The sequence below is a fragment of the Urocampus carinirostris genome, chromosome 2 (assembly GCF_059441175.1).
Source record: "Urocampus carinirostris isolate Australia breed hairy pipefish chromosome 2, RoL_Ucar_1.0, whole genome shotgun sequence".
In the NCBI taxonomy this organism is placed as follows: Eukaryota; Metazoa; Chordata; class Actinopteri; order Syngnathiformes; family Syngnathidae; genus Urocampus; species Urocampus carinirostris.
Window position 1 is genome coordinate 23,201,635 of NC_142350.1, and position 24,351 is coordinate 23,225,985.

At 41.3% G+C, this 24,351-nt stretch overlaps 1 protein-coding gene across 1 annotated transcript; it reads left to right on the plus strand.

Moving 5' to 3' along the window:
* The first annotated feature begins 2,496 nt into the window (after nucleotides 1–2,496).
* On the plus strand, nucleotides 2,497–17,521 carry LOC148371398 (transcriptional repressor scratch 1-like). Its single transcript, XM_088329458.1, has 2 exons — nucleotides 2,497–2,985; nucleotides 12,210–17,521. Exons 1-2 carry the CDS (start codon nucleotides 2,865–2,867, stop codon nucleotides 12,980–12,982), a joined length of 894 nt encoding a protein of 297 aa, XP_088185584.1. The 5' UTR covers nucleotides 2,497–2,864; the 3' UTR covers nucleotides 12,983–17,521.
* Nucleotides 17,522–24,351: the final 6,830 nt, after the last annotated feature.

The window sequence follows — 24,351 nt, forward strand, 5'->3', positions numbered from 1 at the left end:
GGTATGTGTGCGAGAGTATAGTAGTGGTTGTATAAGAGGATGGTAGTGTTTGAAAGAGTATAGTAGTGTTTGTAAGAGTATATTGGTATGTATGAGGGAGTATTGTAGAGTGTGTATTGAGACTGGGAGGTTCGGGTTCGCGCCCCGGCCGAGTCATTCCTAAGACTTAAAAAGTGGTCGGCGGCGCCCTCTCTTGGCTGCGGCTGCATCGGGTCAGATGCAATCGACATTTCGTTCTGTGTACATTGTTACACAGAATGACAATACAAGGAAATTATTATTATTATTATTATTATGAGAGTATAGTAGTGAGTGTAAGAGAGTACAGTAATGTGTGAAAGAGACTAAAGTAATGTGTAAGAGAGTATAGTAGTGTGTATGAGCTTATAGTGGCATGCATGAGAGAGTATAGTAGTGTGTGAGAGAGTAGAGTAGTACTTGTAAAAGTATAGTGGTATGTATGAGAGAGAATAATAGTGTGTATTAAATGACAGTAATATTTGTGAGAGAGTATATTAGCGGCTGTAAGAGAGCATAGTAATGTCTCATCTCATCTCATTAGCCGTACCGCTTATCCTCATTAGGGTCGCGGGGGGGCTGGAGCCCATCCCAGCCATCTCCGGGCAGTGGGCAGGGGACACCCTGAACTGGTTGCCAGCCAATCGCAGGGCACACAGGGACAGACCACTCATTCGCTCATTCACACCTAGGGACAATTTGGACCGGCCAATTCACCTGAAATGCATGTTTTTGGAACGTGGGAGGAAACCCACGCAAGCACGGGGAGAACATACAAACTCCGCACAGGAAGTCTGGAGCTGGATTTGAACCCACGACAGGTTCCCATGACATGAACTGTGCCGCACAAGCGCTAACCACTGCGACACCGTGCTGCCCGCATAGTAATGTGTGTGAGAGTAAAGTAGTGTGTATAAGAGTACAGTAGTATGCATGGGAGTGTATAGTAGTGGTTGTATGAGAGTATAGTAGACTATATGTCAGAGTATAGTAGTGTCTGTTCATCAGTATCACTATATCTGCATGAGAATATAGTTGTGTATGTGTGAGAGTATGTTCACATAAGAGCAAGTATGATTTATTTTTCAAACAGCCTCTGAATGCAGGTAGTACAATGCCTTGTGTATCATCTGTATAAATTATTTGTCCTTGGAATAAACGATTCAATGTAAAAAAAATGCAAAAAATCAACTTGAGTGACCAGATCTTACATAAAGCGTACGCGTCATGGGATTACATCAGGCAGCGTCATCCCGCCTCCCTGCATCAGCATGGGGGGGAGGGTGCTTTTGTGTCTCAGCTGCAGGGAAAAGTCACTTAGAGTGTAAACATTGAAAATAATGCATCACTAGTGCAGCATTTGGGCTGAGGAATGTTCATTTTCATGCCTTCTCAAAAACACGCGGCATAAGCTTTTAGGGTCTTGTACGCCAACTACCACCAAAGGGCCCCAACAGGGGTTTGAGCTGGGTACAGGTGTGTCTAATCACCATACAGCTGTGTCCAATTATCCTGAACCTTTTATAACAGACCTGGGTACTTCGGTCCCCGAGGGCCGCATGTCCTGCCTGGTTTTGGAAGTTTTTCTGGACCAATACAGGTGATTCCAAGCTCCTGCTAGCAAGAACAGAAGAACAGAAACTTCCAAAATTATGCAGCACATGCAGCCTGGTTTATAAAGACATTTTCAAAATCACACATCATAGGGTCATTTTGTTAATTTTTTTGAGGGAGGATTTATGAGAGGAAGCGACAGGAACTGGATGGTGGAAAGTCCTTGTCCCTCACCACCGAGACTGGAAACTATGGCGCGGATGGGGGACCTTCTCCCCGCCCTCAGGACAGGAAGACAGGTGCGGACGGGGGGCTAGGACATTTAATCACCAAAAGGCCCCTCGTTTGTGCCTGGTTCTCTGTCCTGGTGACGAGGAGAAAGCCCCTCGGCCCGCCTCGGTGGCGAGAAGTTCCCTTGATGCGCCCTGGTTTCCTGTCCTAGCGTGGGGGAGAAAGCCCATCACCCTGGTTACTTATCTTGGCGGCATGGGGCAAGGACCATCAGTCATCCTGTTCCCATTTGGGACAGCCTCCACTTATTGCTTCCCCCACATGGGTCCACCCTGAAAAACTTGATAGAACGACCTGACGATGTGTGATGTTCAAAATGTCCTTATAAAGGGTACGGGCACAGGTGTATGGTAATTTATTTACAGTGTGACCATTTTTTTCTCTTTCATCACAATTTCCGCTTTTTGTGTGTGCAAAAACCCCTTTTGCTCCCATTTAAGCGTCTTATAAATCCGCGCCAGGCCACCGAGCGCTTTCAAAGTAGCTCATTAAATCCCTCTGTGCTGTTCCCATTGGACCTGATGCTGCCGCCCTCCCTCTCTCCATCCTTTCTCCTTCTCCCCCTCCGCATTTCCATCTCTCTCCTCTATATAAGGGCAACAGCTGGTCTTGTGCACCAGAGAGCCACTGCGGCTTCACGCACTCTGAGCACAAGCAAAAGCAAATGAAGAAGAAGAGGAGAAGGAGGAGGTAGAACTTGAAGATGTGTGCCTATTAAACGCCCATTATAATGGGAGCAATAACCTGCTTAAGAGCAGTCCCTCAAGGACGCTTCAGGACGTGTTTGGGAACTTCTGCTTAAACACACAGAAGATTGTTTTGGATTTCCTGCTTGTGGTGCTGAAGGGACAGCGACGTGTACTCGCAGGCGCTGACGGGTGCTGAAGGAATTTGAATCGGAGCGATTAGGACCTTGGAATGTCCTCGTCACTTTCTTCCTGGGACAGAAACTTTTTAAAGAACTTTTTCTAAAGTGTGTGTATGCAAGAGTGACTGCCGCCATGCCTCGCTCATTCCTGGTGAAGAAAGTCAAGCTGGATGACATTTCCGCTGCTGAGCTGGAGAGCTCCTACTGTCACGGTCGACGGGGAGAGCTGAGCTTGCGATTCCATCATCATAAAGGTGAGTCGCGCACACAGCAGCACATCTTTTCAATCCCCTGATAGTAGAATTTGTCATACCTGCTACGGGAGGGGGGTCAAACTAAGGTGACGAAGAGAAGACCAGGTGAGGGAGAGATTGGATTTTGTGTTATTTTATTTATTCACAATTTTACTGTCACGGGGTATCAGACAAACCCAAATGAAGGGCACAAGGAGATGCAAAACAGGGATGTGATCAAGCGAGCGTTTATTCAAAAACAAAAACAAAATAAACTAAGGAGAAGGGAGAGTGGAACTGCCACTACTGAGGACCTGGACGAGGAAGTTGAGCTGGAGACTGGGAAATGGAGTATTGATGCCATCTCTTAGAGAAGGTAAGGGACAGCAGGTGCTGTACCATGACATTTAAAGCATTTTCAATAGTTTCACATACAAGAATAAAATCAAATCCCACCCCAAACACCAAAACAACAGGCAAACAAGCAGTTCAAGATCAGGTCAAAAAATAAAATATAGTTTACTTCAGGAAAAGTGTAATTTTCCCCATATGTATCTCTCTTACTACAATATAATGTAAAAAATCTGAGACAAAAGGGCATTTTCTCATCTAAATTTGAAATGGGGTTGGACAAGACCAAGTACAAAATAGATGCATGTAAAATCACATTTTTCTAAAAAAAATACTGCTAATTTTCTTAAAATAATCTTGAACTATAATGGCAGTTTTTTTTTTTTTGCTTTTCTGGAATCAAAACTTCAATCTGTACTTTTATTGATGAGACTAATTAAGTACAGACACAATGGAAGTAATTCTAAATCGCCAATGTGTAATATTTGACCGCTAGATGGCACTGTGTTGTCTGGTACAAGCAAAGGCCAGTGATAAATGGCACGGCAGCAGGATGCCGGACAAACATGGCGCCGACTTAAGAGGGTGTAAAAGAAATACAAATTTCTCGACCTATGACTCTTTGTTGTTTATAAAAATTTATATTGGCATGATAGTTCATGTATTTTGGCCTATTATTCAAATCAATGTATTTTGTTCTACTCTTGGGCACTGAATATTACACACTTCTTCTTTAAGAACAGGAAAGCTGACGGTCCACAAAACAGAGAACCATAAAGCCTTTTTTCTAGTTAAGCGATTTCCAATAACACAAAAACTCTAGTACAATGAATCCTTCCTTCGTTCATTACTAGGTTTTACCCCAAAAAGAAGAAAACGTCGTTTTATTTTTTGTAATCATTATACAAATAAATAATCTATTTTACACAGAGAGCGCCGATTGCTAGCCACTAGACTATTACAATTGGACCTAACATAGGAAAATGCGGATTATATCTCACCATCGCATTATTTTTATGATGCCACATTGTACAATATTGTAATGGATCATTGTGGGAAATAGTTCAGCCAAAATAACGCTGTACTGTGAGTAAAAACAGTGCAATGATGAGATGAAATGTAATGCAGATTCACAAGTCATCTAGATCTTTAGTCAGCGAGTGAATACAAAGTGGATTTAGATTTATTGTTATTATTGTCAGAGTTATTATTACTAATGTAATCATTGGCCCGCGAGAATATTATCAGACGTTAAACTGGCACAGAAAAAGTTGCGGACCACTGTGTCATGGTTTTGCACCCGCAGTCCCTTTTCCTCTCCAAAGATTCAGCATTACCCCATTTCACTCTGGCCTAACACCTCATGTTGCAGGTTTGGTTTTTTTCTATTCTTGAAGACATTCACCTGCCAAGACTACAAACTTCTCCTCCCATGACTTCCTTCTTCACTTTACTTCACTTAACTGAGCGTGCGTGTCACAAAGTCAAAGTGAACGATATTTGCTATTTAGTATTATTCAGTATTTATTTGTTAGAACAGGAGTAAACAACCTTTGAGTTGAGGGCCACATCGGATTTCAAATTTTGACCAGGGGCCCAGCCTAGGGACCTATCCAAATTTTCTCATTTGCATGCATTAAAAACATATATACATGCAGACATCTACATGTTTCATTTATTTTTATAATTATTTTTAAAGAGATTACTTTCGTCAAATTTGTTTTAAAATTGTCATGGTTTGGTGCCTGCAGTCCATCTCCCCCAAAAATGGCAACTTGACCCCATTTCCCAGTCCTCCTCTCTATTCCTCTCCCCAGGGAATTTCCCAATCAGACAATTAGCCACCTCTGCCATAAATACTCTGGGCTCCCACTTCACGTTGTAGAGACGTTTTGAATCCCAAAGACATTCACCCGCTAAGACCACAAGCTTCTCCCCCTAAGACTTCCCTTTTATGTTCCCTCTTCGTTCCAAGTTCCCCCACTCCAAGGTCTGCCACTCCTACCACTTTTTTAACGGTACTCCCAAATCTCCTTTTTAAGATTTCAAACGCCTACTCCCAGACCCCCTTCTTCAGTTCATTCTTCCTTCCAATATTTTCCACTCAGCCATAATTTTAAAGGTAGTCCCAAATATCCATTTCAAAATTTTCAATGCACGGAAGCTCCCTTTTGAGTTTCCCTCCTCAGCAGTTCCAGTCCCACACTCGCCACTCCCTTCTCCCAAGTAAAATATTTTTGTCGTTGTCAAAATAAGGGCCCCCCTGTTGGGGTTCAATCACATCCCTTGTATTCAGTCTCCTTGTTGTCCTGCATTTGGGTCCGTCCAACCCCTCCTGACACACTTCTCTGTATAAAATATGCGCCCCATCCCCTACATGCCCCCTAGTGGCTGGTCATACATCCGCCACTTGCGATTACCGAACAAGTAGGCAAAACTGGAAGCCGCAACATGGCAGCAGTGTTACAAATTTAACACGGGTTCAAATCGAGCAAGTGGTGCTTGTTGTGCGCGCACGTACACGACTGGCATGCACGTGCACGACTAGCGTGCACGTACAGGACTGCCGGCGCGTTTCTGTCAAGTTGGCATATTTTGCGGACTGCTTTCACGCTTGAGTGCACGGCGCTTCTCACACACACGAATACAGGAAGCACTTTGCGACCTACATGGAGGGCAAAACGCACAAAATCGCTCTCATACATGTTTCTCAAGTGGCACGTTAAAGCTTTTGTCTTAATACTTAAAGGCCCAGTGTGTATCATAATGCTTTTGTTGGGCACGTCACTTGGAATCAGTTACTACTTCTTCCAAATGTAACAAAGTTAGTAACTGAATTACTTTATAGGATGTAGTTACCAGCGAAAGTCACTGTTTCTGTTACTTTGAAAACAAAAAAAAATGTTGTACGTCTGAGATTTCAAAATGTTTCGGGCAGTATTTGAGTTGGAGGGGCTGGAGCCCATCCCAGCCATCTCCAGGCAGTGGGCAGGGGACACCCTGAACTGGTTGCCAGCCAATCGCAGGGCACACGGGGACAGACAACTCATTCGCTCATTCACACCTAGGGACAATTTGGACCGGCCAATTCACCAGAAATGCATGTTTTTGGAACGTGGGAGGAAACCGGAGTGCCCGGAGGAAACCCACGCAAGCACGGGGAGAACATACAAACTCCGCACAGGAAGTCTGGAGCTGGATTTGAACCCACGACAGGTTCCCATGACATAAACTGTGCCGCACAAGCGCTAACCACTGCGTCGCCGTGCTGCCAACATAAATATATATATATAACAAACACACAAAAATGTACATAAGCACCCAAAAAAAAACGTACGTAACACACACACAAAAACAAACACGAAAACCTACGTAAACACGAACGAAAACCAACGCAAAGATGCAAAAAAACAACAACGTAAACACGCAAAAAAACAACAAAAACACACAAAATACATATGTAAACACGTACAAAAACTGCCCAAAACACAGACAAAAGATACGTATTTACGTATGTAAATACAAACAAAACATACCTAACACACACAAAAATCCATGTAAGCGCACAAAAAATCAGACGTAAAAAAAGCACGTAAACGTATGTAAAGCACTGCATATAAACATCAGTAATGGTAATGGCAGAGGACCCTATTACTGAAAAAATACCCCTATTATGTAGCAATATTATTCATAACTGCATAATTTCCAACATTGATTATAATGTAATCCCGAATCGAGAAAAATACTTGGTTCGTTTGTATAAACCACTATTGATTCAAATGATTAAAAAGATTTGAAACAATTTGGCAAAGAAGAGTGGGCCAAAGTTCCTCCACAGCATCGTGAAAGACTCATTACCATATATTGTAAACGTTTGATTTCTGCTACGGCTGCCAAAGATGACCCAACTCGCTCTTAGGTTCAAGGTGCCATTACATTTTCACATAGGGCCAGATTGGTTTTGGTTTTCTTGTGCCTTAATAAATGGAATCAACATTTCTAAAGTGTTTTTTCGACTTCGTTGGGTTGTCTGTGTGTGATGTTCGAATTGGTTTGCTGATATGAAACCTTTGTAAGTGATAAATATGCAAAAAAACACAAGTTCAGGAAACGGGCAAATACTTTTTCACGGCACTGTGGCTCGCATGCCGAACAAGCGCGAGCACCCTGGATCTACATGATATCCTGGCATCGAATTTTCCGAGGGATTTAGCGCACACGCCGCAGCAGCGAGTCAACGCTCGTGTTCGCTAAAACGAACACTTGGTCATCTTTGCAAAACTTTACTCACGCTCCAGAAAACGCGCACACCAACGCTCGCAGTGGAAAGCTCCACTATCCAATATTCATGACTCGTGACGTCAAGACTCCATCTTGTTAAACGGCGTCCGCCTTTCTTACTGCTTTACATTTCCAATTTCGGTCTTTGTTTTTTAATTGGAGCCAGGGGTACGCATTGGGTCAAAAATTGGGGCCAAGAGGCCGATTATGGAGACATATAGAATTTCTTTATGAATAAATATGCATGCATGTTATGTTTCTTTATATTTGTTTTTAAATAATTTAGGCAAAACAGCATATAAGGTCCTTAAATTTGCCATTTAGTTTTGTATTACTACAAAAGATGTAATTTCTAGTATTTTTGTCGAATCATTCTATCACTTACTAGTATTACTACAAAAGAACTACAACAACAAAAGTATTTTTGTAATATTTCAATAGTATCTATGTAGTATTTTCCAGGTATTTCCATAGTAAAAAATCTGTAGCATATTTGTGGTATTTTTGTTGTGATATTTCTTTAGTAGTACTTTGTTTTAGAATAATACTGCTACAGTGGTGATATTGTATTATTTCTTTCTAAATTTTTGTGTAGTATTTCCATAGGATTATATTTTTAGTATATCTGTAGTACTTTTGTAATATTACTGTAGTTTGGTTTTTGAAGTATTTCTATAGAATTTATGTTGTAGTATTTTGTAGTGTCTCCGCAGTAGGATTATTGTAGTGTTTCTGCAGTATACTTGAAGTATTTCCATAGTAGAATTTTTGTCGTATATTAGGTCTCTTTTTTAGGAACCAAATGTGATCTTTAGTTTTGGAGTACATTTGTAGTATTTCTCCATTAGTAATTTAGTTGCAGCCAAACAATGGGACAATGGCACCCAAAAAATTTTGTAGTCTTCGTACTTTATTTACTAATATACTTGCACAAGACACACCACAGGAAGTGGTTCCCCTACGACCCTTGTGGTTAAGGGATCCACCCACCAAATATATATATATATATATATATATATATATATATATATATATATATATATATATATATATATATATATATATAAAATAGTTATAATTTGACTATTGTCGTTTGGCTGGGTAAAAAAGCCTAGGGGGCCCGCATGTGGCCCGCCGGGCCATAGTTTGCCCGCCTTTGGCTTAGATATGTCATCGTTTTGCGAACCAATTTTAGTTTTTAACTTTGCACCTCCTTTCGTTATCAAATGCAATCCATTTTTTGAGTACCCCTGCCTCCAGTCCCCGCCTTCCCCGCATGGGTCCATAATCCTCCCAAAACTCAACAGAAACCCTAACAGTCCTTCCTTCCTTCCTCAGACTGTCCGATAAAGCGTCTTGACCTGCAACCTTGCATCCCTCCATTTCCCTCCATTTTCTCATCTATGACCTCCCCCCTTTCTCCTCTTATTACCGACATGGATGCTTTTCTCAGAAGTGAGCGGCGAAATGATATTACCAGCACGGGTATCTTGGAGCGCGCTAATTGAAATGGAGCAGATTTATTGATCGGCGAGCATCCTGCCTAGCCGGCTCGCTGGCTCACTTTAGCCAGCCTGTGTGTTACAAAGTCAAAAGGATTTTGGTATTCAGTATTATTTTGTGTTTATTTACCAGAACAGGGGTAAAGATGGCAATGCGCACGGGTGCAGCCACCAATGGCTCTCCAGCTTAGTTTTATTTCTTATCCTTTTTTTTTAAGGAATCAATGTTTCCCTTTTGGGTAAATACCTGCATAATAATGCCTGCAGTCACCAGAAAGCACTACATTATAGTTATTATAATAATTATTATTGTTTTGCCTATTCACCCTGATATTCTTCTATCTTTCTTCTCTTCAAAGTCTTTATAATACATGTTCTACCCTGGAGTGCCATTTCGAATCACGTTGCATACACAACATTGATATCAATGACAATAAAGATATTTCAAATTCTTATTCCAAACAATCGTTTTGATTTGAGGGCTGTATTCGGTTCCAAATCATGACCAGGGGTCCAAGCTTGGAGACCTATCCGATTTTCCTCATTTGTGTACATGAATAAATATAGAAGGAGACCTCTACATGTTTCATTTCTTTTTATATTTGTTTTTAAATAGATTACTCTCATCAAATTGGTTTTGAAATGGTCATGGCTTGGCGCTTACAGTACCTCTATTTCTCCCAAGATGGCAGCTTTATTCCATTTCCCAGTCCCCCTCACTTGTCTAATTGGAATCACCAGGGTAGGTTCCTCTCCCCAGGTAATTGTAGTTCGACAATTAGCCACCACTACTATAAATACCCTGGGCTCCCACCTCGCATTCCTAATAGTTTTGATTTCTGAAGACTTTCACTCCCCGGGACTACAAGCTTCTCCTTCCACAACTTCCCTTCTTGTTCCAAGTTCACCCACTCTAAGACCTGCCACTCCAACCACCTTTTTATGGGTACTCCCGAATCTCCCTTTTAAGATTTTTACCCACCTAAGACTCCTCAAGTTTTCCTCCTCAGCAGTCCTGGTCCCGCACTCCCCACTCCCTTCTCCCTGGTAAAGTATTTTTGTTGTTAAATAAACCCCGCCGTGTTGGGTTTCATCACGTCCCTTATAATCCGTCTACAAATATTATGTTCCTGTTTAAAGGAGCTGTATAGAATTTGGAACTGTTTTACTTGCCGCTTTCATCTCCTGGCTTGTGGCATCATTGCAGCCACAGTCGAGCTCATGTTGCACGTGCAAGTGCATTTCTTAGAGGCCCTCATATAAACTTTTCATCTTCCTTCGGGTTTGGGTTGTTGTTTACTACTGTTTGTTGTTGTTTAATACTGTACTTAAAACAGAAAAAAAATGTTTCGTACTGCACCGTTTTCATGTTACACGGATAAATGGAAACAAACGAAAAAAAATCAAATATATTTTTGGGAGGTGAGGAAAGGAATTTTATGTGCATCTGGTATTGAAGACTATGCAAGAATTGGGTATCAGTAAATCGAAAAACATCTTAAATCACTGGCTCTGAAAATTAATCACCAGTTATGGGTCATTGGGATATTCTTGAAAAAATGATTTCTAACAGTCATGATGTTTTATTGGTTGACTGAGCTAACCCTACTTCTAATTATTACAACACAGGCCTGGAGAGGGATGGGCGCCACCAGGCTGTACTTGCCCAAGACACACCACAGGAATTAATACCACGACGACTCGTGTAGTTAAGGGAAACAACTACCCACCCACTAATAACATGGGATAAAAAGCTCAAGTTTAGTTGAGTGCCCTTTAAGTATTTTGACCACGTTGTTTTGCCTGAACCCTTTCCCATAGTGCTCCATTAAAACATAGTATGAGGCTAAGATAAAACTGAATGCCTTTTCCAATGTAATTTACAACAATGGTGGTCTAGTGGTTAGGAGTCTGTGCTCTCCCTGCCGCGATCTGGGTTCGATTCCCGTTGCGTCCAAAGCTGAGCGAATGAGGCCAGCGATCAGTCATTGTTCAAACGCAGTATTATACTACCATAAAACCTTGGTATAATGCTCCCCCCCAAAATAAGTGTTTACACGAATAAATAAGGTCCAAGCAAAAAGTAAGGACCGTATATTTTCCTTTCCATGTGGCTTGGTACCGAAAAACCCAATGACAATTTAGTAATCTGAGTAGTTGCCTTGGATGGCAATCATGCACACATTCGTTTTACCAATTTGCAGTTGGAAATATCTTACATGTAAACATGACAGGTACGTCACTCTAACAGGCGGGATACAAAATCCCTCGTGCTAAGGTTACACCATAGTAAACGTCATGGGTCTCCAACCTGGTGCCTGCGGGCACCCAAGTGCCCCCTCAGGAAAGCAGAGGTGCCCGTGGATTTGTTCTGAAAAACCCCACTAGTGCTGGGTCGTCAGATATTTCTGGTAAAATGATTTTATTTTGTGGTTGACTGAGTCAAATAAAGCATCCGTCTTACTCTCTGTTTTCCATCCTTCATTTTCTTTCAGTCCGTTATCTTTCTTTCTTTTCTTTCTCTCTCTGTCTTACAATTCAATTCCCTCTTTCTTTCTTTCTTTCTTTCTTTCTTTCTTTCTTTCTTTCTTTCTTTCTTTCTTTATTTTACTCTCTTTCTCTTTGTATTTCTTTCCCTTTTTCTCCTCTTTTTCCCTTTTCGTTCTCTTTCAATCCTTATTTCTTACTCTCTATTTTCCTCTACTTTTTTCTTTTCATCTTCCTCTCTTTCTCTCTTGCCTCTCTCTCTCTTTTTGCCCTTTCTTCCTCTTTTATTTTCTCTCTACTCTCGTTCTCACTTTCTTTCTGTCTTTTTTCCCTTTCTTTCTTCTGACTACTTGCAAACATTAACCTGATAATAACATAGTAAGTTGTACAAGATACAAGATAGGTACAAGAAGGTATTATTTAAAAAAAATGTATACCACAATGGGTGCTCTTGGCACTAATTATAAACAAAAAGTAGCTCGACGCTTGATAAAGGTTGGAGACCCCTGGTATGGGCTAACCACATTGACTGCCGACCACATTAGCCGTTAGCTGGGTTCATAAATATCTGTGGCGTCTGTCTGGGTCTTATTTCCTCACCGACCGCTTCCCATGTCTCCTCAGGTTACGAGCGGGACTATCTGAGCCCCCCTCCGTACCATGACCCGCCAGCCTCCATGGCCAAAGCGCCCCCGTCCCCCGCTCGCCCTTCTATCATCTACAGCCGCATCGAGAGCGGCTACGTGGGCGGCCTCAACGCTTACGCTCACAACGACTCGGACCAGCCCGACAGTCCCCGGTCCGAGGTCTCATCTGCAGCCAGCAGCTACATCAACGGCGAGGCCTACTCCGTGGACGCTTTCTTCATCGTGGACGGACGCTCCCGGCGGAAAACAGCCGGGGGTTCGGAAAGGGCCGGGGCCATCCCCGGTGCTTCCCCCAGGCACTCGTGCGGCGAGTGCGGTAAGACGTACGCCACGTCGTCTAACCTGAGTCGCCACAAGCAGACGCACCGTAGCATGGATAGCAAAATGGCCAAGAAGTGCCCTACCTGCGGGAAGGTGTACGTATCCATGCCCGCCATGGCCATGCACCTGCTGACGCACGACCTCAAGCACAAATGCGACGTATGCGGTAAGGCCTTCAGCCGACCCTGGTTGCTGCAGGGCCACATGCGCTCGCACACCGGAGAGAAACCCTTCGGATGCGCTCATTGCGGCAAAGCCTTCGCCGACCGCTCCAACCTGCGGGCGCACATGCAGACCCACTCGGCCTTCAAGCATTACAAGTGCAAGCGTTGCCATAAGACCTTCGCGCTCAAGAGTTACCTGAACAAGCACTATGAGTCGGCATGCTTCAAGGGGGCCTTCTCACCCATCGGTTCCCTCGGCGACTGACCCCAACCGCCCGATACCCCTCGGACACACTGATGCTTCTGGGTGTAGACTTAACTAAGGTCTGCTTGGGTTCAGATTGCGCAGCTTAGTTCAGTGGTTACTCTATGGAAGACCTGGGTACTGGTTTTTGAGGTTTCTCTGCTCCAATACAGGTGATTCCGAGCTCCTGCCAGCTTGCCCGTGAGCTGATAATTTTCAACACCTGAATTGAAAAAGAATAACCTCCAAAATTATGCAGGACATGTGGCCCTTGAGGCCGGGGGGCCCAAGTCTCCACTAAGGCATAACTGGGCACTATGGTCCTCGAGGGCTGCATGTCCTGTCTGTTTTTTGAGGTTTCTCTGCTCCAATACAGGTGATTCCAAGCTCCTGCCAGCCTGCTGGAGAGCGAATAATTTGTATCACCTGATTTGAAGAAGATAAACCTCCAAAATCATGTAGGACATGTGGCCCTCTAGGACCGGAGTCCTCAAATCTGCTCTAAGGTATAACAGGGCACTGCTGTCCTCGAGGGCTACATGTCGTGCCTGTTTTTTGAGGTTTTTCTTCTTTAATCCAGGTGATACAATGATAAGGAGCCTGTTAATGATCACAGTGATTTGAATTACCTGTAGCGGAGCAGAGAAGCCTTCAAAATTATGGAGGACATGCAGCCCTCAAGGAAGGGAGTGCCCAGACCTGCTCCAAGGAGGCAGGGCCAAAGTTCCAATTACCCCCACTGCTGTTAGAGAAACCATCAAAATATATAAAGGGCAAGATAACAGCACATGCATCAAAAATGAACAAATAAACAAAAAATAAAATAAAAGCATTAGCATATGGGTGTCCAAACTGAGGCTCAGGGGCATGTGCACCCCGTCGACCATTCCTGAGCAGCCTAGGGCATATACAGTGGTACATCTTTGTACGAGCTTAATTCGTTCCAGGATCGTAGCTCAAATTGATAGTTTAATGAGCAAATTTCCCCTATATGAATCGATCTAAAACTAGTTGTTCCCGTCCTCCCAAAAGCTTCCAAGTGAACCATAAAACGCTATAAGACACATCGTCCTGATCATTAAAAACATATTCAAATAGTACGGTAATTAAAAATTAGAAACAGGATAAATAATGTTAGGGTCTGACATGCCTCCTACCACCAGAGGGCCCCAACCGGGGTTTGAACTGGGCACAAGTGGGTCAGATTATCGCACACCAGAGTCCTTTAAAAGGACATTTTGAACAGAACCCGTGGCGGGCAGGATTCAGTCATGTTTGAAATCCTTTCTGTAGAAGATATTTAGCAACTGAAAATCATACTCAAAGTCAGGAAAACCTCTATTAGGTAGTGCTAGGAAAGTATATACCGGTTATCAGAAATAAACAAACATTACAAATATCAAACAAAGTAATAAACGCATAGGAGCAAAATAAAACCAAAACATTATCAAATATACAGACTCATATAGTCAAGCGGTCGTAAGCATCACATTCAACTCACAAAAACAACAAACAAACCTTATAAAACCCCCAGGGATGATCCACCACATCGAAAACACAAAATAGCCCACAAAAAGCTGCAAAAACAAAGCACAGCACTCAAAATCCATTAGCGTGATAGCACAAACAAACACAAAAGTATCGGGCAAACGAAAACAGTATCGGACAAACGTCTGCTTTCACGTTATATCCAAGACGAGCCAGTGGAGCGGGAAAAAACAAAATAAAACACCAGGGTATTTATTCATTGATGTATTTATTTCATTTTTTTGATGTCCTGTTTCCCAAACTGTGATTTGGGACCCAAACACGATCATTTTTGTGCATTATCTATTCGTTTCTACACACTGAATATCAATACTACAGCAATACCATAATATTTATCTTGTTAGCAGTACTTCTTTGATGCCTGGGTTATAATAAACAATAACCAATGCCACCACACAGAGTTCTGCTACTATTTATGAATTAATTTCTATTTATTTGCACTTTAATTTGCCTTCTTTTTAGAATATGCCAAAGCATTTGACACTTTCTCATTTATTTTGCCTATTTTTTATGTTTTCTGTTGGCTATTTAAAGGGACAGTGTGTTTTATTTGGCCACTGGGTGTCGCTAAACGAGGAAGAATATAAACTACGGATAAAAATTGACCAAACTGCTCCATTTTTCTTCTCATTGATTTAAGCAGTTTTTCGCAAACTTTTTGGTCATTTCGGGCACCCGTAGAATACAGATGGCGGAAAAATTATAACAGCCGCTCGTGTTGTGTCACATAAATACAAATTTCTCAGCCTACAAGTATCTGGGGAAAAAAATGCATATTTTTAGCTCTTTGGGCTAATTAATTGAAGCATTATTGTTCTTTTTGATGACACTTTTTTACCAGCAGGAGGGGCCAAATAATACACATCTTCCTTTTAAAAAAATGCATGCAAAAAAAGGTGACAAGCCTAGCAATGAAAAACAATGCAATATTTTGTCTTTTTGGATTATTTGCCAAAAATAAGAGCAAATCATGTTTTCTATCCTTTCAAGCAATAATTCTGTTTTTTCTTGAATATTTCCGTTATTGTATATGTACTGATGAAATATGAAGAAATATCAGGGAGCTTAGGAAACAAGGAGGCTATATCTACAGTATATATCTTATATATTTGCATTTTGTGGTCTTAAACTTTCACAAACTCTCCTGTGATCCTTTTGAGGCCTTCAGCGCCGATTAATCGGGGACACGATATGCATGACGGTTAATGACGGGAGAGCCTTTTGCGTTTTTTTTCATGTACATGCTTTTTTATACACTGCCTGCCTTGTATTATCTTAAAAGTATTCTTAGGAGAAAGTAGAGGGTACCTACGTTAGGACTCTGGTGCTGGAACATGGACTGTGATTTTTTTTAAAATAATAATTTGTCGGAATGCTATGATGAAAGGCGGAAACGCAAATTGATAGCAAGTTCGGAAATAAATAACTAATACTATTATTTTAATGTTATCCAATTTTTGTTGAAATGTAGTGTACCACATTGGTTCTCAATTGGTCTGACTTGAAGAACCACCCAAAAAAATGAATTTCTCAAATGTATCCAATAAAATGATTATGTGGTTTAAACCAGAGATAGTAGAATATATTCACCTTTTTTTCAAAAAACAAAACGACTTCAAGTACGGTTTATACTCGCATATAAGCCTACATACCAATTCCCCCGCCCCCCCTTAATATTGATTAAAAACAGCAACATACGAAAAGTAGTAGAATAAGTGGTACCTTCCTTATGACTCATTATTATGAGCAGAAAAGGGAAGTAAAACCAACATTACAATTAAATGAGATGTGGTCCCTCTCAAATGCACCGATTGAGTGAACAGGAAAAAGATACAGAGCAGAGCATTATCGCCATCTACTCTTAAGAAGACCCTCCGTTTCTTTCTTCTTCTTACCATTATTTTGCTAAGACAAACGCCTGCAACCCACTGAAGACGTTTATGCGACCCACTTTTGGGTCCCTACCCACCAGTTGAGAAACACCGGTGTAGAGTTATATTCCGGGGGGAAAAAACAACGAAATATTATGATTACTTTATCACTGAACAAAAAGCAGTTGTTTTTGTCTGACAAAAATGAATTGCGGCTTTCATGAGAAAACAAGTTGGAATTATTAACAAAAGCTGTAAAATTTGGGTAGAACAATATTGTAGAACAATTTGTAGAGATTTTTTTCATTTAAATATTAGGAAAAAAAACGACGACAAAAACATAGTAAAACACAACAGTAGCTTAGTTAAAAAACCCTGCACAAAAATAAGCTCTAAAGGAGCTCAATAGGAATAAAACTACACATTAAAAATAAATGATTTAAAAATTTTTGTTATTTTAATGTAAAGGAAAAAATGACTACAAGAACGTATTACAACACAATGGCAGTTTACTGCAAAAACCCCGCACAAAAATCGCCTGTAACGTTTCTAAATAAGGATAAAACTGGACAATAAATACAATATCCCACCCAAGAACCTCATTTAGTGGGAAACTAATGTTTACCCGACAGGTTTGAATTTAAGAGACGGTAAATCTCGTCTTTGGCAGTCAATGTTTCGGCACCGAGAATTCAGACAAAACTCTTTTAGCCGATATTTCCGTAGCCTATTATAGCCGCCAATTAGTACATCTCTGTTCCTCTTAAGAATTGCAATTTTTTCGATTTTTTTTTTCACGCGAGTAGCGCAAGAAAAGACTTTATAGATTCAGGTAGACGACCTCTTGTTTGTAGAGAAGAACCGCAGTCGGATTTTTTTCTACTAGAAACGTCAAATAATGAACTTTTCTAGCTATTTTCGAGCCTTGTAAATAAGCACTGAATGGACTGATGGATTATTTCTATAGATCTGTTGCTGTACACTGTAAAAAAATACACTTTTTTTTTCCAGAGCTTCGGATTTTTTCCTCTAGGGGCGGTCGTTCTTTTTGTGACCTCCATTGTAAAGCACAAAATAACACTGGGCATTTGTTTCCTCTTTCACTTCCTTATTCAGAATAAAAGATAGTTTCAACAGGAAACGGTGTTCTACTTTTTGTCTCTCCTTTTTGTTATAACTGTGTAATTACACAGTGTATTAGCACAGTTATTACTATGTTGTTACTGTAGCAGTGATTTTTTCTTTAGATCGGCCTTGAATGCCACACATCATTTTCTTAACCAATAACCTGAACATATCAGTCAGCGATCTCTTTGGTATTAGGAGTGAACATGTTGAGATGTCAAGTGTCCTTGAAGTCACACATTGTTTTATTTTAACTTGTAACCCGGACAAAAAACTATATCAGCTGTAATTTCAGGATGTCCTTGAAGGCATCGCTTGATATGTTTTGCTACATTGCTAATGAGTAGATGCTAACAACTTCAAGCCAACAACTTCATGCCAATGAGTCGATGCTGATGGTGGGGGGATGCTAACGACTACATGCTAACGAGCAGATGCTAATGACTACATGCTAATAACTACCATGGTAAAGGGTGGATGCCAAAAACTTCATGCCAACTAGTAGATGCTAATCAGTAGATGCTAACGACCGCATGCCAGAACTGTCACAATTTCCGCAGGAATAGCATTAAAATGAAGTCATGGAAAATTAACCCACCCACACCCAAAAAGGGGAATATGATTTTCCATTATCATCCTCATTACAAGATCACATTGCCAGAAAAACATCCTGGGTAAGTGAAGGAAGTGGAAATATACTGATAACATTCTAATGACTAAAATAATTATGGCAACACGGTACTTAGGGCTTCCCACTTTACGGCATCAGCGCATCAAAAAATATCCCAAAATGTAATCAATAAGAAAATGAAAGATCATTTTAGTATGCCATTTGGGTTTTTTGTGAAACAAAATAATGTACAGAGGTAAATAAAAACATTCATAGTAAGTTACAGTTGAGATGAGGAAAATATGTAAGATACATAGAAAAATATACGAAAATATAATATAATATCTGACGACCCAGCACTTTACCAAAGGGCAGTAAATAAATAAAATCAACAAATCCTTTTTGAATCTGAGATTGTACATGTCATATAAATTCAACTCGAGTAACAATGACATCAATCTCTCCTCATAGTCTACATCGAATGACTTTATTAAAAGAAAAGGAAAGAAAATGACAAAGAGGAGAAATATATTTTATTTATGGTCCAGAAGCATTTAAATATGCTGATTCTGGTTTTCCCACGACACTTGACCTTTTTTGCTGGAAGATGACGATGGTTTTGAATTGTTCATAGAGGAGCTTCCGCGTGCACTCGCCTTCAATCATTTATGCTGCAGCGAGCAGAGTTAAAGCTCTTAAAGTACACAAAGTATAGTCAAAAAGACTAACGGGAGACATTATTGTTGTTTTGAAAGCAAGACAACAAAATAAGAACCCGAAAACTCCAAAGTATTAGGTTATTGTCACAATTGTAACATGACTGTCTAGTTTGGGGATCGGACCAAGCGTGGGAAGAAGGAACTGAGGCAAGGGCGCTCAAAAGGAGGGGTGGTATTTCAAAACATAAAGAAGGTACAATGTAACAGGCAAGGGTTGGAAAAACAACAAAATATCTAATCAAAACAAAACCTGACATGATTCAAACCAGAAACACACACAAGATTGAAAATAGAGATGAAAGGAACAAAGAAACAACCAAACAAGTGGGCATTCAACCACCAACAAAATGTGCTAACATGAAACCAGAAACAAAAACACAGCAAGCTGGCGTAGCATTGAAAATGAAAAGGACCCTAGGAACAAACAGTTGGAACAAACAACTAACAAAATGTTCAAACAAGAAACAGGAATCAAAAAACAATTCGGACGTCGCAATGACAGTGGAAATATCTGAGGTATTCATCCAAAAACATTTTTAAAGTAGCCAAAAATTATCCAGTGCCCTTATACAAGCTTGATGCCTTCGTACGTGACAAAGCTGATTTGAACCCCATTCCTAACAATTACTATTTGGTAACAACATAATAAAGGCATATCAAAAACATAGTTAGGCTAAAGGTCCTACTCAACAGGCTAAAAACATCCTTGCCAAAGAACTGGCAGGTTTCAGGGAGCGAAGGAGCACCACAGAACAGATCTGAGCATCCTATGTGAGATGTTTCAACAACACCAAGTCAAGTCAAGTCATGTTTATTTGTGACGCCCTTAATAACAAAGAGTCTCAAAGGGCTGCACACACCACAGATATTTGCAAACCACAGGAAAAACCTCTTGGTGGATTTCAAAAGAGTATGACAAGCCGCCGTGTTGACCATCATGCGGATCTACAACATGGGCCAGAAACTAGCAAAGACTATTAAATAACAGTATGTCATGATTGCTGATTCGGGGCACCTGCGAATGCCCCAAGCGCTGATTGGTTCATGGACCTTTTTAATACCCCCGGCTTCCAAGAGGAAGCCGTCAGATCGTCCTGCGAACCTACGCTTTTGCTAGGCAAGCACCGTACCCTCCGACAATCTCCTGCTCTGTTTTCTCCTGCCTGATTACCTGTTGCCGATCTGTTTCTGGACCTGTTTCTGCCCTGCTTGTCCGTCCCGGCCATCAACCTGTTTTACCCTGTTTTCTGCCTGATACTTTTTGACAACCTTTTTTCTGGACTCGATTACAGCCCTTGCTCCCCTGTCCCGGCTACCCACCAGCTTTCCCGCCACCCATGACTATCCTCGCTCGACGCGGAAGTGGCACTGATCAATGGTACCATTGGAGCGGGGTTTCAAACCGCAGTCGGTGTGAGACAAGGCTGCGTTCTCTCCAACTTTATTCAACATTAAACCTGAGAGAATCATGACTGAGCCCTGGACCAACATGAGGGAACAGTCAGCATTGGGTGACACAATGTCAGTAACCTCCGTTTTGCTGATTATATTGTCGCTCTGGCAGAAAAATAAAAAGAGCATGAACCAATATGGGATAGACATCAGCAAAGAAAGAAACAAAAGCAATGACCAAAAACCCCCAAGATATCACCACAAACATCATCATGAACCAAGAGCTTAAATCTGCCACCAAATCTAAATACCTTGGAGATGTCATATTAGAGGAAGGGTCAGAACCAGAAGTCATAGCCAGGATAGCCCAGACCACAGCCACACTTTACAAACCTAAACCCATATGGAGGGACAAGATCATAGCGCTGAAATCAAAGATCAGACTCACGCAAGCGCTGGTTACTTTCATCTGCGAGACTTGGACTCTAAAAGCAAAACTGAAAAAGAAAATACATGCCATGGAGATGTGATGCGACACAGAACTTCAAGTCAGCGGCTGCGAAGCTCATGTGACAAACAAAACAGTGCTCAACACCATCAGAGGGCGCATTGGACCCTACCAAGACCTGTTGTCAACTGTGCGCAGACGGAAACTTCAGTGGTCACAAGATCATCAGGGCTGGCCAAGATTATTCTCCAGGGCACCTTCTAAGGAGGCAGAAGAGAAACGAGGCCCACATCAAGGGATGGAAAAGAGACAACTTTGTGACACAAACACAGGCCAGGAACTGTCAACAGTTGAGAAAGCTGTCCAGAGGTGCGTCCTCAGTGATGTCCTGACAACCCACGTGCTTAAGGGATCCATGAAAGGTGAAGACCATGAAAAGTTATTTCAGTAATGCAAATCAAACTGGTAGCCCCTCCTTGCTAATCAGGTACCCAAAAAAGTATGACTGCGCTAGAAGCATCTGTTGCTTACTTTCACGCAAACAGGTACATGCACAAACTCACACACGTGCACATTAGCTTGCAACACACGCCTGCACAGAACCACAGCGCCCGTCAGGATCGGTTTTAAAGGCTCGTTTCACAGCTCATCGCATTTCAATTAGCAGGTAAGACACACAGGAGGCCGACTTGACGTTGCCTCCGTCTCATCCGGATTCTTCCTAGGTGCTTCCTTGCTTATTCCTCACCCGCCTTTGCACATCAACATGAGTGACGTGCTTTGACCTCCTGCTTTGTCAGGGGACGCGTCCCCCCGAGTAGGGACGACTTTTCCAGGGAATGAATTTGAAAATGGGACGACCTGACTACAAAAGACACGGCTGCTCCTACTCGAAAAGACAACAAGAGCTTTACATTATTTATCCGTAAACGGCGCAAATTAAATGGAGCAACGTGGAAGTGCTCTGGGCAACACAGGCACCAGTTGCTAGGCAGAAGTAAAGGAGAAAACGCCGTGGGGTAAAGGGGGGATTAATACTGCTTTACATGCAGGCAATACTGTATTTTCCACACTATAACGCACCCCCCAAAAAATAGTCTTTGTCATGGTTTGCAGCTACTTTCGTTCTCCAAGTGATGGCGGCATCACGCCATTGTTCAATCTTCCTCTCAATTATCCTGTCCAGGTGCTCCCTGTCAACTAATTACACAACATCTACCATGAATGCCCTGGGCTCCCACCTTATGTTGCTGAGTTGTTTTGAACGCTGCTCAAGACATACAATCGCCAAAACGACACACTTCTCCTCCTATGACTCTCATCTTCAGTTCTATCCTTGTCCAAAGATCTCCCACTCCAACCATCATCTTAAAGCCATTCCCAAATATCTTAGCTCCCACTCAAGTTTCCCTCTCTCGTCTCCCTCTCAAGGTTTCTCTCTTCAGCAGTCCCAGTTTTACTCTCCCTTATCATTGGAAAAAACATGTTTTGTTTATTAAATATGCACATCCCCGTTTTACATCTTCTTGTGTCCTGCATTTGTGTATGTCTGACATTCTGTAATATTATTTATATGACAAAAAACTGATAAAAGCGCTGATAAAAAGATGATGCTTTTTTAGAAGTGACAATGTTTTATATTTGTCCATTAGATGTAGCTGTCATGTGTAGATCCTATCGTGGATGCAGAGCCGGAGCTAAGGCTAAGTGGCTAGCGGCGTTATAAGTCTTCAATAACGTCCGTAATCATGGTAAATGTAAACCCTCTACCAAACAAGACCGACAAACTGGCTGTGCTGGTGAAAAACATCAAAGCGTACCGTGAGTGCAGTTTGCTGTGTTTTACGGAAACGTGGCTCACGTCTTGCATCCTGGACGCTAACGTGGAGCTACCCGGAGCTACCCGGCTTCAGCGCTGTAAGGGACAGAGCCACAAAAGCCTGCGGGAAGCGGAGAGGAGGTGAACTCGCTATCTACGTGAACATGAGGTGGTGTAACCCTGGGCACAAACATTTCCATCTGCTGCAGGGACGTCAAACTTTTGGACGAGCGTGTGACGTCATCCACTCAGCTGCTGCTAAACTACAACACAGCACCCCGAGGCCATCCTGTTAATCTGTTAATAAACAACAAAAGGATACTGCTGAATTTCCTTAAGGGTGATGAATAAAGTATCTATCTATCTATCTATCTATCTATCTATCTATCTATCTATCTATCTATCTATCTATCTATCTATCTATCTATCTATCTATCTATCTATCTATCTATCTATCTATCTATCTATCTATCTATCTATCTATCTATCTATCTATCTATCTATCGATCTATCTATTTAGTACAAGCAAAAAATAGTCCAAGGAAGACTTCAAACTACATCGACAAGAGTGAGCCAAAAGCAGCCCTCACCATTGCGATCACCATGATCGCAATGATGAGGGCTGTGACACTTTACAACTCGACCACAGATCCGAAAAGGCATTAGAAGTTATCTCATATCACACTATTCTTACTCATGGTCAGTGTTCTCTCTAAACTGCGCGCGTGCGCAATTGCGCATAGCTCGCACATTCTCAGCGCACAAGAAAATCTAGCCAGCGCAAAAGGGTCCTAAACGGCTCTTCAGGTTGTTTTTGCTTCTTTAATCCCAACATGACCAAGTATTATGTAGAATTATGCAGAAAATGACTTAAAGGAAGGGGGGAATAGAACAAAAAAAGAAAAAAAAAATACCAAAATGAAAAAGTAGTGAAAAGTTGAGAAAAAAGGAAGAGAAAAAAAGAAAGAAAATTTAGACAGAAGCAAGAAAAAAAGAAAATAAATGTAGGAAAAAGTAAATAGCGAACAAAAAGAAAAAAAAGTAACAGCTCGGAAAAAATAAACACAATGAGATTTGTTTAAAAGGAATTTAAAAAAAAAAAAGTAGAAAAAAACACGGAAAAAAGAAGAAAAAGTTTGTGTTGCATTCAAATAATTTCCAATTATATCAAGTGAATCTTGTTGCCAACATTGTACTTCCATTAAAAAATGTGATTAAGTACAGTTCTGTATCTTACAACCGACTAAATAAGCCCCCCAAAATGTTAATATTATGCGACAAAAGATACCAGGAAAAAAAAAAGAAATGGAAATCATGTGAAAGAATTGTAAAAACAAATGACGTTTGTAGGCCCTACAACCTTTGCAATAGTACATTAGTCAATTCATTCAAAAGAGAAAAATAATTTGGCATTGCCGGAAACTCAGCAAAATGTAACTTGATGTCAAGTTTTGGACATGTTTGATAATGACTTAGTTGCCACACTTGGGATTGCTGTTGCTCACTGTTGTTTCAAGCGTTGCTCACCGACTTTGTGTGAACGCTCAGACCCGTGGAAAATTAGAGGGAACATTGCTCATGGTACCAACAACACTGATGGATGTGGTCTAACCTCACTAGGGGAACATTTATTTGCAAAATGGGGTAAAGCTGCCATCTTATGGAGAAAAGCAGTACTACAGGCACTAAACCATGACATACCCTCTCAGTTTAACATAAATATGTATGTAAAAGAGCTTGTACAGTATTTTGTTAAAATACTTAGTTTTCTGTTTCTGTCCCTCGTAATTTATTGTGAAGTGGTAGAGTGTCACCGCCCTCACCACCAAAACCTGAATCCTGTTGTGTAGTGGAATGG

Excerpts from the sequence above, each read along its gene's own strand:
- LOC148371398 (XM_088329458.1), top strand. The coding sequence starts at position 2,865 with ATGCCTCGCTCATTCCTGGTGAAGAAAGTCAAGCTGGATGACATTTCC. Across the intron at positions 2,986-12,209 it reads GCGATTCCATCATCATAAAG|GTTACGAGCGGGACTATCTG; the intron begins GTGAGTCGCGCA and ends ATGTCTCCTCAG.